The following is a 17759-nucleotide window of genomic DNA, read 5'->3' on the forward strand; positions in this document are numbered from 1 at the left end:
CCCAGGCAATATTCAAGCAACGGTTGCCTGCTCTGGCTGATTCCTCCATCCTGGACCTTGTGTGCAGTGCATGTCCTGGGGCAGTACTGGGAAAGATGATCCTCCATAATGATGACTGTGTTGGTATTCAGAGACGTCCACCCTGCATGTGTCGCTTCCTGTTCTTTTTTGGACGCTCCTCTTCCTCGTAACATTGGACATGGCACTGAGTCGATGGGTATGCATCGGTGGATTCGCAAAGAGAGGCCAAGGATAAGACTGATCCTTCAGAGGTTGTCATCTAATAGGCGGGCAGGCACAGGGGTTGCGTGCTCTCACGGCATACCTAATAGTGTAATAGGGCATAACGCTCCCCATTTTTCCTTGACATGGTCGATTTTTTGTTGATTACTGTTTGCTTTGGGGAGGAACACATTGTGCGGGAGGGAGAAGCCGGGGGCATGTTTGAAGGCCCTCCTCCAGTTTATTAATACTCTCTCCACTCCCCCGTTAGGTGGGGTTTCCTTTCTTTTTCCTTTTTCTCTGGCTCTTCTATATTTCGGGTCTGGTTTCGGGGCGACAGGCACACTGCTGGGGGGGGGGCCGTAGTCATCTGCAGAGGTGCAGGGTGGGGGGCTGGGGGAGGGGATTTTTTAGTTTTTTACCTTGTTTCTATGGCCTCCTTTTTCTTCTCTTATCTATCTTCGTCTTTCTTTTCTGGGGTCAGTACGGTAGGTTTCTTTCGCTGTCAATCACTGCTTTTTCATTTGTGCCTCAATTTCCGTGGTGTTTTCTGGGTCTTAGGGCAGGGGACTGCAGGCGCATATGGCTCGTGATATTCCTCCACATCCTGAATCTCCTGCTTTAGCGCCATTGACTTGATAGATTGCTGTTCATTGTTTACGTTTACTATTCTGTCTGCCATTTTCCGCTGCTGGGAAATTGTTTGGCACCTGATCCTTCCATCCTCTATTATAAAATGAAAACCTTTTATATCCTGGTTTCCTACTTGGGCTCCTCAGCGCCCAAGAGTATACTAGCATGGAGATTCTGCTCCCCGAGGTGCTGCCTGTGATTAAAATTTGCTTTTTGTTACTCTAACTGCTTAGCGGCCGGCCCCGGGGGTTGTAGGCCCATACTTGTCTTTCGTTGAAATGTCAATAAAGGTTTTTAAAAAAAAAAAGAGAAAAAAAAAATGTGAGATTTGTTTGTCCTCGTTTTGCAAATAAACTGGCTTTTCAACTTTACCACTTAATTTTCAGAACACATGCCAAGTAGCACCATATAGCCATAATATTTGTAGACCTCTAATAATCTCCGCTGCATGGCAAGATAGAGAATATGAATGCTTGAACCTGTAGCTGCATAAATGGGAACCGTGCCGTTTGCTAATTAGAATCAGTCACAATGCTGGGGGAGATGATGTCCCATAGTCAGCTGTGTGCGTGGGAGGGGGGGAGAAGAGTTTAAGCTCAGATGGGGATTGGCAGGTAGGGGAAAGTGTGAAAGTTCCTCCTTTAGCAGGGGGGAGCAACGCAGGCTTTAGCAGCACTGCTGCTGGTTCAGGAGGCCAGTGAATCTTCATTAATGTTTCAGAGTTGCTCATCTGCGACATTTATTTTTAGAAGAGAGGGCATTATTGAAGGTAATATTTTTAATAATGGGTAAATGCCCAGTTGAAATTTATTGCACATAACAATATGGTTATCAGTAATTAAATTAATTGAGGGCTCTATTTATTTTCTACTTTCAAATGGCAAGGTCCCACAAAATGACTTTTTTTTTTGTTTGATTTGTTTAAGGCACCAGAAGCCTAATTGGCTCGAAAATTCGAGTCTACAGTTTGGACCCTTCAACGCAATGGTTCACAGCAAGAGTTGTAAATTGTGATTCTAGCTCTAAGATTCTAGAAGTCAACTGTGATCAGGTAACTATAGCTACCGATAACAGATACAATGTGAGAATGTATTGCACTTTTGCCTAATTTCTATGCTTTAGTACAGTAGTCTATAGTAAGTAATGGCTTGGACCATTGGTGCAGCAGTGAGCACGTAAAACACAATCGTCATCACACCTTGTAGGATTACTAATAGCCACCACCCAGATGTATGTCACAATTTTGACTTGCAAAATATCATGAAAATACTATAAAAGGGTAAGTATATCGTTACTATAAACTCCACATATGCATACCTGGAATATGCACAAATCTTCAAGATAAATAGGCGTTCAGTTAACCTAAATAAAATTTAACTTTCCTATTAATTCTTTCATGATATTTTGTAGTCGATATTTTGTTTGTAATATTTTGACTGCATCTTTTAAAACTTGCAGGAAAGTGCCCTTTTTCTATAGTCGCCTCCGCACCTTTTTTCTCCACTGGCAATGGTTTTGTCTCTGAAAGTGCACTGGAGCCTACTAACCAGGCCCCAGTTTCAGTGCTCTCTCCCTAAAATATGATGCATGGAAATTGCGATTCTCCTATTAATATGACCAGAGAATCTGGATTTCATTAAAGACACGGAGGCTAACATTATGCATATCACTTTTAATGCATCTCCAAGCAGCCGCATACATCATAAAGCAAGTGTTCCAAATAGAACGTTAATAACAACAAAAGGCATGAGACCACAACATTCAGCCTCTTTTAAATCGCGAAAACAGGATAAGTTTGTTTAAAATCCTTGGAACTTTAAGGAGTGAAGAGATGCAAACATCTTGATAAAACATCAGGGAAGGCAGGATACCGAGGATGAAGAAGGGGAAGAAGTCAGAGTCTTGAAGTTATGAGAAATTATCTGAAAAAAATAGAAAGCCATGTGTGTAAATATTGATGAAATATGAGAGCAATCAAAGAGATTAAGACAAGCATAAAAGCTAAAAAGCATAAAACTGATATCAAGTCAAATGTATATAATATTTCAATTCATAAATAATAGATAAGTTGTACTGAAGAATAAAAAATGTAATGGGAAAGAGGGAGGGAGGGATAATGTTAGCCTCCGTGTCTTTAATGAAATCCAGATTCTCTGGTCATGTTATGTTAATAGGAGAATCGCAATTTCATTACAAGACCGGAGGCTACCATTATGCATGTTGGTAGCTTTGTAAGACTACTTCGGACATATGAGGAATTGTTTTGCAATAATGCTGAGCAAATGTTCTAGCATTCGACCAGTCGGCAGCTTTAAGGATATCGTCCAACTTACCTCCAGACCAGAAAGACTTACTGGCCATTGCACCTCTGATAGTGAGCTTTAAAAATATTAAGATCAATACCTGCTAGGTTCATAACAATTTTAACCCACCTAGAAATAGAACTAGAAGAGATAGCTTTGTGAGGTTTAACAAAGGAGATGAGTAACTGAGTCACACCAGAAGGACGAAGAGAATTCATTCTAGAATCGTAATCTTTCATACAATCAACCACGCAGAGTTTAGGGCAATAATCAAAACGAGGGTAAAAGATGGAATCGGACATAGTCTTGGTTCTTCTGAAGAGATCAAAGTTTACTCCGAGATATTTCAAGAGCTTTAACATCAGAGACTCTACGACAGGAAATTAAGCAAAGTAAGGTAGCGAGTTTGATGGAAAGGTTTTTATTGTTTAGAAGGATATTAATAGGCCAGTTTGTAAAAAGGTCAAGAATTAAGTTGACATCCCAGAGGGATTGATATCTAGGTCTAGGTGGTCTCCTGAGTCAGATGCTTTTGAGAACTCTGCAATTAATTGCATTTTTTCCAATTGTCTTACCATTAACGAGAGAATGACCAGCGGAGATGGCAGATCTATAACAATTGATAGATCTATAACTAAGGCCTCGTTTGAATTGTTCTACCAGAAAATTGATTATGTCAATGATGGGTGCTTCAACGGAATCCAGATTCCTTTCCAAGCACCAACGAACCCAAGATTTCCAAATGTTGTTTTACCGGTAGTGTGTACCGGGAGCCCAAGACTCACCGAGGAGAGTTGAAGCTGTTGACGAAAGTCTTGAGAGATCATTGGATCTCCTGACACTCTACAGGCAAGAATGTTCAGTTTCCCTGATTGAACCATGGGGTGAAGATGACCGTCTATGTCTGTAAGAAGATCCACAAGGGAGGGAATTAGGAATGGAAGGTCGTAACTCATTTCTAGGGCAGTTGGGAACCAAGCCTGAGAAGGCCAAAAAGGAAGTGATTAGCACGATCGAGCATCGATGAAGTCTGACTTTCTGAAGGAACCTCTGGATCATTGAAAAGGGGGGGAAAGCGTAACCGTTGCTGCCTTGCCAAGGTTGGAGGAAGGCATTCACTGCCAGAGCACCCGGGTCTGGCATCCAACTGTAATAATTCTCGATTTGGAAGGTCAGCCTGCTGGCAAAAAGATCTATTTCCAGAGGACCCCATAAATTGTTGAGAGAATTGAAAACCGAGACGTTGAGTTTCCAATCGCTGAAGTCTAAGAGGAACCTTGAGTTCCAATCTGCGGATACATTTGTTTTTCCTGGGAGCTATTCGGCTCTTTAAGATATTTTGTGTTCCAAACAGAACATACAAAGTTTCTTGGCTAGATTCGAGAGGTCTGAAGATTTGGTTCCACCTAGGTGATTTATGTAGGCAACAGCGGAGATATTGTCCATTTTTAGAATGATGGATCTGCCCTGAATGGATTGTTTGAAACTCATCAAGGCATAGAGGCCGGCCGTCAATTCCAAGAAATGTATGTGATGTGAGGATTCTTCCAGAGACCCGAGTCCGCCAGTGTTCTGGCCTTGGAAACAAGCTCCCCAGCCATGAAGGATGGCATCTGATTCTAAAACAAATTCTGGAGTTGAGCCAAAAATTGCTTTCCCATTCCATGCCTCTAGGTTGTCTAATCACCAGATTAGTTCTACTCTTGCTTCTTGGTCTAGCGAGATGAGGTCTCCGTACCAGAGGCCCGATTTGAAGGGCTCTGGCTTTCACTCTCTGAAGGGCACGATAATTTAAGGGGCATGGAAAGATAGCTTGTATGGAAGAGGAAAGGAGACCTAGTAACCTGGCTAGTTCCCTTAAAGGAAACTTTTGAAGTTTTAGAATGTGTCTCATTTCTTTCTTGATTTTTGATATTTTCTTTGGAGGAAGCAGAAGGAGGCATTTTATGGTATCTATGGTAAAACCCAAGAATTCCAATTTTCTGGAAGGAGAAAGGATTGACTTATCTTTGTTTAAGATGAAGCCCAGGTTTTCTAATAGGTCCATCACAGTTTTCAGGTCTTGAAGGATTTGAGAGTGGTCGTGAGAGAGGATGAGGATATCGTCTAGGTATAGTATCATACGAATATCTTTTTCTCTTAGGGATGAGGCGATTGATCTCATTACCTTGGTGAAACACCAAGGGGCTGAAGAGAGACCGAAGGGGAGAGCTTTGAATTGGGAGAGATGGTTTTTCCATAGGAATTGAAGGAAGGGTTGGTGAACTTTGGCCATGGGGATGGTAAAGTAAGCGTCCTTCAGATCTAATTTTACGAGCCAGTCTCCCTCTAGAAGTAAGTCTCTGAGGAGGTGAATTCCCTCCATTTTGAAGTGTCTGTAAACAAGGTATTTGTTGAGATCCCTTAGATTTATGACAAGTCTCCAACCTTTCTTTCTTTTTGACAACGAAGAGGGTGCTTACAAATTTTAGCATCTCTAGAGGGACTTCTACTATAGCGCCCTTCTGAAGCATGGTGGAGATTTCCTCCTCTATTATCTTTTCCTGATCTAAGGTAAGAATAATTTCTCTTGGGAAAGAAGATTGGTAAGGAGTTTGGGTAAAGTCGATCATAAACCCTCTCACAGTATTTAAAACCCATGGGTCTTGGGTTATTTATTTCCAATTGTTGAAAAAAGTTTGAGTCTCCCTCCTACTTTGGGGAAAAGGGGAGGAGGAGGGGAGGTATGGATTGTACTCACTTTGAGTGTTGTTGTCGATGGATGCACCGCGGGATCTGAAGTTTCTGGAACGAAATCCTCTTCCTCTTTGTGGAAAGAATCGAGGAGTGTTCGAGGGAATGAATCCCCTGCCACCATATCCTCTTCCTCTAGAATAGGGCCTCCGGTTGAAGCGGCCGGAAGATTGGCCCCGTATACAGACCCTCCCGAAAAGGTTGAGTTAAAGACTCTTCATGTTTCGGTGGGTGTTATCTAGGGCCGTAAAGGTCGAGACATATTTGCCTAGAGTTTTAATCAAGTCTTCGCCAAAGAGCAAGCCCTTGGGGTTGATAGAGGGTTCTTTGTCGGCTAAGTCGCTTAATTTTGGGCTAATTTTTGTGAGGACTACTCTTCTCCTCTGAGTTGAGGCTGGCGTTAGCGTTACCTAGTAGAACGAGAGCTCTCTGGCTAAGACCTCTAATAAGTTCGGTGTTGAGGGGAGTCCCATTAATTTGGCTTTCTTCAGTAATATCGATAATTCTTGCGATGGGGCATAGGATGTCTAGGACTCTATCTTGGCAACCTTTAAGGGATCTCTCCATACCCTTTCTAGGGTCTCTTCCGAGTTTAAAGAGGTACTTGATGAGTTCTGGATCAAGATTTGGAGTCTGGCAAGCTTTATCCCTGATGGAGGGTCTGGAACATTCTGCTCTTAATAGGTTCCGGGCATCCCTGTCTAGAGGGTTCCTTAGCCATTTTGTTTATGAATTTGCTCACGTGGTCCTGAGGAATCCATTCTGAGCTCCTGGGGTGTTTAATATTAAGAGGAGAGAACATTTCTTGGCCTAGGGGGTCTAAAATGGTATCTTTAGAAGAGTGAGGGAGATCTTCGAGTGAGTTGAATTCAAGATCGTCTTAATCTAAATCTAAGACCTATTCATCGGGAGAATCAGAGGCATAATCAATATCATCATCGTTTTCATCGAGGTCGTCATTTTGAGCACTTCGATATTTTGTGTCGCAGAGGTCACCTGGATATTTTGTGCCGCTGAGGACACCTTTATGAGTTGTGCAGCTGGGGACACCTTTATGCGTTGTGCCGCTAGGGATACCCAAAGTAATAGAGGTGCGGTGACCTCCCATAAAATTAGAGGTACTAGGACCTCCAGTGCTCTTGGGGATAAAATCGAAGTTCTTACTTTTTTAAGTCTTTTTCCCCTTGTATGAGTGAGATCTTCATTAGGGAGAGTATGTTGGTCTAGAGAATTGTCATCATCACATATGAAGGATCTTTTAGATGTAATCACTTTAGAGAGAGTCTCCAACATACAGGATCTCATTTCCTCGTGAATGATGTTTTTAAAAGCCTCATTGTTTATGTTGGGAGTAGGTGCGCTAGCCTCTGCTTCGTCTGAATCAAAGTCAGACATGATAGGTGGGAATAGGAAAGATAAAATGACTAAAGTGTTCTCTCATTATTATTTTTTTATTTTTTTATATAATATATGTTCTCTCCTTTTTTAATTTTTTATAATATATAGTAGTGGGAATAAGAGTTAATGAATAATTATATTTCTCTTTTTTTAAATAAGAAAAAGGAATAAGGGTAAAAAAATAATTCTATTTAATTATATTTCTCCTTTCCCCTTTTTTTTTTTCTTTCTTTTTTTTTATAGATTAAAGGCTAGGATTTGAGGTTATGAGCGTGGTAACTGCCAGCTGATCGACTCCTCTCCTCCGGTGATCGTAAATGCGCTCGAGCGTGATCACCGGAGGCTGTTGACACGCTGGTTGCCAGGAGACAATAATTAAACAAACAGGGGTAACCCTATGACCCAAGGAACCTGGGCTTTATCAACAAAATATGAACAATGGTTCCAAAGGGGGAAAAAACAATTATTTATACTTGAGAGGAATCAAACATCACAGAACACAGCATTAGTAGAACAAAAAAGGAAATTAATCAATATTACACAATGGATTATTCACAAAAAGACCAAATAATTTATTTTTCTAGATTCGTTTGAGTATGAACTCATTTATCAATTCATTTGAATTTGAACAGAGAATGGAGAAGGCTGTATATACAATAATATTGACAAAAAAGCGACGCAGTGACAAAGTGAATAGGGTGACTAAGTGTAATAGTGAAGATACAAATATTTACAATATATATAAGTGATAATCAATAAAATACACAAGCGATTTTTGCAGAGATTCGCAAAAAAACCAGGAGACAGGCAGCGCGTGAACGAAGGCCTAATGGGCAGCGTTAGACTGAAAATAGTATCGAGGAATGTTCCTTGGCAACGCGACGACATTCATTCCTCTAATCTTCGATGCGCACAAGCGTCGATGTAAAATTGGGATTAAATGTTCCGATCGGTCCGGAGAGCGAAGCGAGAACGCGTGATGGAAGGTCGATGAAAGCGGGTAGGAAAGAAGGCTTTCTTAGAAGTATTTAAAAATAATTTGTAACACTGATATTTTAATTATTGGTTGAGCCCATGGCCATAAACCAACCTCCGTAAATTGGAGGTGGTAATGACATGAACGAAGAGGGGGAAGAAAAAAGGGGGGGAAAAGGCCCAAAGAGGAGGAGCGGGAAGAAAGGCATATTCTATGAAGGGACACAGATGTATATGAATATTACAGTAAATGTAAAATGAAAAATATGTTAAATTAAAGAAGGCACATTGTCAAAACATTATCAATTTTAAGCTAGAGAAGTAATGTAAGAGAACTTATCTGTCTGGAGCCGCACTTAAAAGAGGCTGAAAGTTGTGGTCTCATGCCTTTTGTTGTTATTAACGTTCTATTTGGAACACTTGCTTTATGATGTATGCGGCTGCTTGGACACGCATTAAAAGTGATATGCATAATGGTAGCCTCCGGTTTTGTAATGAAATTGGTAACCCCAGCTGGCAAGGACTTTACCCCCTTGCAACTACTAGTGATGCTGTTTGTACTGCCACTGCTGTTGGGGGGGGACTCCAAGCCCTAGAACTCTTTGCGCTCCCAGGAGGGAGGAGCCTGCATCCTGCCAGCTCTATAAAAGTCCGCGCCCGGGCCTGTCGGTGACAGGAGGAGGCAGGACTGGGCCACCCCTCTTGGATCTGGTACAATATACTAGGAGCTGAAGTGACTTGTGCGTATTCTGCTTTGCAGCCGAGGTTCGTCCTTCTGATTTGTCTCACCTGTGTCCTGATTTATTTATATTACCTTTTGGAACATTTGATTATTGACTTTGACATCTGACATTGGGGGACTTGTTGTAGGTCTGCAGTGGACTACCTTTGTAGTTTAATAGCTGATAGCTCTACCCACTTGGTCTTTGATAACTTTTGGATATGGGAAAAAGGAAATATCTAGGCAGGGCTAAAAAATCGCAGAGTAATCCCCATCCCCCCGCTTCCATTCTGAACTATATTACAGGTGCAATGGGGGTACTGGAGAAACAGATTACGAATGTGGAGGAGTCTCTAACAAACTGCACCAACAACATCTCTGGTTTAATTCCTACTGAAACTGGTGCAACTGTTATGCCTACCCCTGCTCCTAGTTCAAGTCCTGATAGAGCCAATAGTCTGCGGGTAGTTGGGCAGCGGGAAGATAAGAAACTAGAGAAGAGTCCCGAAAAGTCCTCCAGCATAACCCCTCCTGATACCCAACTTGCCATCCATCCCCCAAGTAAACCCTTTAAAACTCCGGCTATCGTATCATCCCAAGTCCCTTCAGAATCTGCATCTGTATCTAGTGGAGTAGGTGGGGGTGGCCAATGTCCCAAGAAAATTCGAACTCAAAAGTAATCGTTGACCAAAAACACCTAATAAAACAGTGGTAGAACAGCATCACACTGATTATATTACCCTATCCGCTCGAATATAGTCTTCGTCTTAAGGTCGCATTTAGTTCATTGACGGACCAATTAAAGGAGATTGAGAAGAATATTGTCTCCCGAATGGACCTGCGGGGTAACACTATCAGTAAATCCCCTGCAAATAGGAGATGTTAATGTCAGATCAGCCATGTCCACGTCCTGATCCTATTCTTAACACCCAACGCATATATCAATCTTACCACACAGTTCCTGATAGAACAGGGGACACAGATAGTTCCATTGCAAACACTAACCCGTCACGGTGCGGTCCCTATTTCCCCACTTCCCCCACAGCCTTTACTACCCCGACCATAGATGAGAATTTGCTACACCTCATCACACATTTCTCTAAATCCAACTCTAACTGATGAGGCAACTACGGACTCTATGCATACCTTTCCTGTCTCAAGAATGAACTGCCTAGAGCTGCCGCCTGCAGCTACACCCTATGTAGTAATTTTAGCTAACGTCCCGGGGACCTCTAGCTCGATACATGAATCGTGGGAGAGGGGTGTGGGTGGGGGGATGTAATTGGGGGGGAGTGGCACTTTTTGCAGAACTGAAAATTATCAGGAGGGTCAAATGGGTGGGAACGGGAAGCAAAACTTAAGATGTCGATTGTGTGGTGCTCTCATTCACTTCCCCATATCTAGTGAAACTAATCTTCGAGAGAGCCAGTTAACCATCACTCACCACAAAGCAGATTGTGGTCCTACCACTTGGTTTTTTCTATCAACCTCCCTCCCAAGTATTGCCTCAACCAGTCCGTACACGTTATCTGGGGAATATACTAGAGCAGCAACACCCAGTTGAAACCCACAACAGGTTTGATTGTCTTTCCACATTAAATGATGTGGATTGACTAAAGACTACTGATAATTTAGGCCGGGAGGATCTGAGTGACTCTGGGACTATTTTGGTGCATGAGAGGGGGCTATGTATAGAGACAGACGATGCGTCTGTGTCCTTAGATATCCCTGGGCCTTGTTTTGCGGATCACTCCCAAGTTTCGCAGTTACCATCTGCGGTGGTTAAGACTTCTCTAGCAGCCCTTATAGTTTCTTTTTTTTTATTGGAATATAGCTGGTTTAAGTTTAACATACTTTGCTTACAGGAAACTTGGGCAGTGGAGCCAATTCACTTAAATGGATTTAAAACATTTCACAGCCCAGTGATTAAGTCCAGTTTGTGTCAAATTTGTTGGCTTCTCTAAATACTACAACGATTGCTACTAGAGTGTTTTATCAAATTGTCTCTTCAAATTTCTGTTCACTGGCCATTGTTAATTATTATAACGCCTGCACGTCGGAAATTATTACAGTTCTCCAACAATTAGATCATGATCTTGAGAGAGCTTTTCCCAACAGTTGTAGAGATCCAGTTATCCTAATGGCGCGTAGAGTTTAATACACGTCTCTGCCCTGTATCATCTAATAAAGTGTGTCGCATGACATCTCCCGATAATTGTGAGATCAGCCATTTTCTCCATTTGTATGGGGACACTAAATGATTTACTTTTCAAACACAATTTGTGGTTTTGTAATTAACTTAATTGTACACCAGTGACAGTGAGTGAGATGTACCTACAACGGAAGGAGTGATAACAGTGTGATAGACTTTCTATTGTTCCCCCAGCGTTATTCAGCACTGGTTTTAGAGTTTAGTATTTACGACATAGCGATCAGTGATTATTTCCCCCAAAGTGTCGCCTTGAATTTTGATCTTTTTGGACAGTCACGAGATGCACAAAAAGTTACTGCACTAGAGGGAATTGTGATCTCCCACCGTAATGGGTACATGTTAAGATGGTCCCTGGTGGATCCATCTGACTTTTTAGTGAAACTAATTCAAAAAGAAAGAAGGGTTTTGAAACATGCCTAGATGAAACGACAGAGGTACACAAGTTTATTCTAGCATTCAATCGCATAAAAAAGGGCATTGGTGAGGGGCTCCCCGTAAAGCAGAAAAGAGCAAAGGTGGGCAATTGTGGCTGGTTTGACCCAGTTTGTACAAAAACTCATAGAAATTTAAAATTAGCCTTAGCTAAACAACCGAGATCAGTTAATGAGGTCCGGGAATGCGGACTAGCTTATAAACTAGCCATCAACCAACGGAAAAGAAATTTGAAGGTGGAAACGTGGAACCGATTACTTGATGCTAGCCTGTCAAATGATACCATGTTTTGGCGTGTCATCAACTCTCCCTCTTTTAATTCACCAGAATGCCCTCGAGCAGAGATAGCCGTCACAGAGGCTGCATGGATAGCACACTTTACTAATTTGTATTCTTCTAAAGAAGACATTGAAATCCCCCTCCCTCCTGTTTCTGTCCAGACTTGGCCCGTGCCCTTCACCAACATTCCCAATTCCACCGGACCTTTAACCAACTTGAGATATCCAGAATTTTCCCTAGGTGATGTAAGGGGGTAGAGCCCCAGGGCCTGATGGGATCCCTATTGATCTATTTAAATCTTAACACTGATCTTTGGGGCCCTATCCTTTTTTTTTTTTTTTTTTTTTTTTTTTTTGAAAACCTTTATTGACAGTTCAGTAAGAACAAGTATGGGCCTACAACCCCCCAGGGCCGGCCGCTAAGCAATCAGAGCAATAACGACAAGTATAAACACAGGCAGCACTTCGGGGAGCAAAATCGTACTGCTAATACTGTAAACAGCGTAAGTAGGGCACCAGGAGAAAGAGGTTTTCATTTTATGATGAAACACAGCAGAAGGATCAGGTGACAAGCAATTTTAAAACCAACGATCACGGATATGCAGAGTAATGAACGTTAGCGATTTACAGCAATCTATTCAGTCAATGGCGCAAACACAAGAACATCAGGATGGGTAAAAACATAGTATACAGTTGCGCCCGCAGTCCCCCGCCAGAACTCCCCAAGAACACCCCTGAAGTTGTGAACACATGGAACGGCAACGAGGCATAGCAAAGGGAGGTGTATCACGCTGATCCCAGAAAAAGAGAAACAAAAAGAGTCAGAGAAGAAAAAGGAGGCCATGGAAAAAAGATGAAAGAATACAGAATCCCCTCCCCCAACCCCCCACCCTGCACCTCTGCAGATGAGTACGGCCCCCCCCCCCCCAGCAGTGTGCCTGTCGCCCTGGAACCAGACCCGAAATGTAGGAGAATAGGGAAAAAGAAGTAGGAAAGGACCCCCACCAGACGGGGGGGGTAGAGAAAGTATTTATAAACTGGAGGAGGGCCTTCATAACAGACCCCCGGCTTCTCCCTCCCGCACGGTAAGGTTCCCCTGAAGTGAACAAGGAACAGCACAAAAACAATCTTCTCAAACCAAGATGGGGAGCATTATGCACCTATTGTGCCAGTAGCCATGTCAGGAGAGCACACCACCCCAAGCCCGCCCGTCCACTAGGCGACCACCCCCGAGGGGCCAGCCTCATCCCTGACCACTCTGTGGAATTCTGCCCATGCCAACCCCTCGACCCAGCACCATACCCAATGTTTCTAGGCAGAGGAATGTCCAACAACGACAGAGAAGCGACGCACACAGGCGGGGTGGAAGTCTCTGAGCATCAACACAGTCCGCCGCGTGAGGAAACAGGCTTCCCAGTGCTGCCCCAGGATCTGCACTGCACGCAAGGTTCAGGAAGGCAGAAGCAGCCAAAGCAGACATTAGTTGCTGGAGTTGTCCCTGGGTCGCAGGAGGGCATGCACGGGATGAGGCCACCACATCCCACTCAGGTCCAACGCCTCCGGGACAGATCAGGCCCTCAGAAGGTCGAACACACTGTAGCACACTGGCCGGGGCGTCCAGTCGTGTACTAACCTCAGGGGCGGCCGCCACAGCGTCCTCCTGCGCGCAGTGTGGGTAGACTCTGTGTTCGTGCGGACAGGCGGGCCGCCACTGCCCCAACTCCGACGCCACACCATCGAGCTTACTCCCCAAGATCACGAAACCATGAACCAAGGAGGAGTGAAGAGTACCAAGAGCCTCGAGGAGGTCGCCGTACCCCAGCTCAGCTCTCTGTGATCTCGCCGCCACACTCCCAATAATCGTACGCTCACAGGCCCGCTGCGGCCCAGCGGACAGGATGGTAGGCTTCATCGACCCAAGATGGCCGCCAAGTATGCCCGACCCTCACCGGGGCCGGGACCCCGGGACAAGCGTCGCGATGGCCACGTCGCGGGTGACCGGGTTCCGGGGGTAGGCAAAAAGCTATCCGTGGTCACGGGCAACAGTCGTCCCCACCACGGACCAGCTCCCGTAGAAATCCGGGGGCGGCCCGCAATGATCGGAACAGGATACGGACGGCGGCCGGGCAGCTCACCAGCAAGGCAGGGGCAGTCACCGGAGGATCTAAGATTTGCACCCCCGGTCATGCACTCGGTCAGCTACACTGGGCAGTAGAAGCGACCACGCTGAAATGTAGGCCGAGTTTGGCACCGCTCCGGTGGGCCGACTCCACCCAGTCACCTCCGGCCGCTGTTGTCGCACTGCCACCCGGCCACGGCGTCCACTCGATGTCCCGGCTCCAGGGCCGCACAGGCCGTAAAGTTCCGATGCAGTTTTCTCCGGCGATAGCACGGCTAGAAACCTCGGAGTCACACAGTCGGGAGCCCCTCTCCTTCAGAAACACGACCACGTAGCACAGGTTGAGGATCTCAGGCAGGATATCCGTGCGGGATGCGGAGGTTCACGGAGCCGGGAGTCTACGCTGCCGTCTCGGTCGCCATCTTGGCTCCTCCAGTGGGGCCCTATCCTTAACTTGCTTTTCAGAGCCTGTTGGGAACAAGGTTTTCTATCCACCTTGCCTGAGTCACTTATTGTCCCTATATTCAAGAAGGGTGACCGTAACAACCCAGCGCAATACAGGGCTATTTCTCTTTTGGATTGTCTGGTAAAAGTAGCCGGTCAGATGACTCCAGGATTGGGCAGAAACTAACTATCTTTTTGGACCGACAGTACGGTTTTAGGGCGGGCTTGGGACTGTAGAGTAGGCCATTAATTTAGACTTTCTAATTGGTAAATACGTGCACATAAAAGACGGCAATTTGTTTTTAGTGTTTGTATCTTCTGCTTTTGATTTTGGGGCCCACGATAAGTTATGGTCCATCATGGCCAATATGGGCGTGGACTGCACTGTTGTGAACTTTCTCAGAGATCTGTACGCCCAAGGCAGGAGTAGAGTTTGCTATGGCATCAATGGTAATTGTACTGGGCCTTTTAAAACAGGAAGAGGAGTTCGCCAGGGATGCGTACTGGCCCCTTTCCTGTTCAATCTTTATCTTAACAGCGTAGGGGATATACTGGCAAGCAAATGTGCGGCTCTACCTCAGGTGGGAAATCTGCCTATACCAGCTCTTTTGTACACCGATGACTCGGTATTAATGGCCTGTACTCCTATCGGCCTCCAGCGTTTAGTTGGCGAATTTTTCCAGTTCATGCAAAATCTTGGGCTAGCAATTAACATTAGCAAAACCTTCGCCATGGAGATTGGGAAGAAGGCCACCAGCTGTTGTGACATTTTTATTGAGGGTTCCAAAATTGAGTTCACAGCATCATTCTCATATCTGGGTATTGTATTTAGTCAATCTGGTAACTGGCAAGGGACAATTAAATCAAGGCGTATCCATTTCGTCAAAATGATAATGGCTCTTCTAAATTTTGCTAGACAAAGTGGCATTAAACACCTGAAATAACCGATGACAATTTATAGGGCCAAATGCAGCTCCATTGCTATGTATGGGGCTGAGCTCTGGGGGCATGGAAAGACTGATACAATTCAACTTGAAGAAAATGCTTTTTTTAAGGACTCTTCTAGCTCTCCCGAAAAGTAGTCCAACCTTTGTATGTCACGCCGAGCTCGAAGCCCCTTACATAGCAGATTTAATCAGGATCCAACCAGTTATTCCCTGGCAAAAATGTGGTCATCTGAATATACTGCTCTAAATAGAGCTATAATTGCTGACTGTTTAAAATCCTCACGTGTCTTTAACATCCCTTGGCTTAAATTTGTTCACAACTTCCTGACAGACCACGGCCATCCTGAATACTTCAATCTTCCCGAGAGTCTGGTCAGCGTCCGAAGAAAATCCCTGAAATTGAAATGCATTTCTTTATTGGAGGAAACCAGATTATCTACTGAAATTTTGAAACCCTCTCTGTTGAAGAATCAAATGATTCTGACTAGCTACTATATGCAACCATATTTAGCCAACATGTATAATCCACGCCGCAGGTTCGTGTTGACCCGCTTTTGGTTGGATGTCTCTGTTTAATTAGTTTTCCTATTGTTAACAACTGGCCACCTGACCTGGGGAATTGCTCGTGTGATGAGATCTCACTACAGAACACCATGCACACTGTGTTTTTTTGCAAACATTTTTCAGCGTTGAGAAAAATTCATCAAACCATTGTTATTACAGCTGGATTTTACACCATGTCGCCTAGCTTTTATTTATTTGCAAATGTTACCGAATTTATACACGTGTAGTAATGTCACGATTGCTGCTGGCCGTTATTAATTGCAGGAAGCAGCTGTAAATAGAAACGGTGATCACGCAGTTGATGATTGTTTTATGTTTTTTAATAGAATAACTTTTTGTATTTTTTTTTTAAACTTGTATTCTGCTTTTAAAATTTTGTCATGGATGTATTTTTGTAGCTTTTATGATTCTCTCTGCGATTTCGAATAAAGCTTATTTTGATTGATTTACTAGTGATACCCAGGGCATGGTAGTTAAAGTGCTCACCAGGTCCTGCATCCCTGATTGTGCCACTCGAGTGACCCAAGTAAATAAAGCACATAGCTGACTGCAGCAGCAGTGCAAACTGCTCAAACTCTACTTTGCCCTCATCAAGAGTAGCAAAGTCAAAGCACTATTTTTAATATGCCAGTCGCCCCCTAAGGTAGGCCTCCTGAGCCCAGGAGGCAGAGTGCATTATTTTAAAGGTGTGGACACCGAAGTGCAAGCTTTTTTGTACCTATAGCAGCCTCCTACCATTAAAGGCTACTGTATGTTTTTAGGGGGCCATAGAATAACCTGGGCTGGCACCCATGCAACCCCAGGTCACCAGATCCATTATGGCCCCACTGAAAGTGTCATTTTTGGTATCAAACAACTTGTTTCATCAAACACAACTCTTCCCCAAGGTTGGATTTAATGTTGCATTAACCCAGGTGACTACCTTAGAGGTTGACCACCTGTTTGACACAGCATTTCCTGTGCCCTGATGGATAGCCTGCAAGTTGCTGCCTCCAAGACAGGAATCTGACCCCCCTGCCAGGAGGTGTGGAAACTCCCAGGAGTCTGAAACTAAAGGCCTGCCTGGGCGGGGAAGTGTCACCACCCTGCCTGACAGGATGGGTAGTGAAGTGGCACATCAAGGCGGTAGACTTCAAAGCTCCCTCTCACTCTATGTAACCAGGCTGCCTCCCAGAGGGGCAAAACGCCAACGCCCAGCCCGAGGCACATTTGCAACCTAGGCAGGTGGAAAAATTAGATAGTCATTAGGCCTACACCCCAGAAGGCTAATCACACCCCTAGGGTGGAATACGTCTTCTGTATAGTCAAAGAAGGGTTCTGCCATTTATAAAAGTGGCAGAATAGAGACTTTTGGGTAGAAAAGGTGCCACACTCACGAAATGGTCATCTCCAGGGCAGACCAGTTGCTGGTTATAGTGGCCCATTGGCTACTAGTTCCTACAACCCTAAATCTAGGATTTAAGGTGCTCCCCTGGCACCAGAACCTCCAAATATGGCTGCAAGTCAATCAGAACAAAGACTAGAGACTGCTACTTCAGGACAGGCACAAAAAAAGGTGACACCCTGCAACTGCATGACTTCGACTCGTCCTGGACAAGAGACCGGTTCCAAAGGAAAGAGGAACCTCTGTGCAACTCCAAGGCAACTCCAGAACTCCCTTGGACAAGAGGTACTAACCTCCTGCAGGCAAGACCTGCACCTAAAGAATCACTGGCCATCTGGCCCCCTGAGGGAATTTCCCAGAAGTAAATAGTCTAGTGTGAAACATAGTCCTGACC

The 17759-nt window shown here is 44.3% G+C and overlaps 1 protein-coding gene across 1 annotated transcript in view; it reads left to right on the forward strand.

Annotated features, from left to right (window-relative positions):
* The window catches only part of KDM3A (lysine demethylase 3A), a 390851-nt gene that overhangs the window by 75264 nt on the left and 297828 nt on the right, over nucleotides 1-17759 (forward strand). Inside the window, exon 5 of the mRNA XM_085642629.1 lies at nucleotides 1782-1906. Within this exon, the coding sequence (XP_085498755.1) occupies nucleotides 1782-1906 (125 nt within the window). The remainder of the gene's footprint in view (nucleotides 1-1781; nucleotides 1907-17759) is intronic.

This window comes from Triturus cristatus, chromosome 2_2 (assembly GCF_964204655.1).
Source record: "Triturus cristatus chromosome 2_2, aTriCri1.1, whole genome shotgun sequence".
In the NCBI taxonomy this organism is placed as follows: domain Eukaryota; kingdom Metazoa; phylum Chordata; class Amphibia; order Caudata; family Salamandridae; genus Triturus; species Triturus cristatus.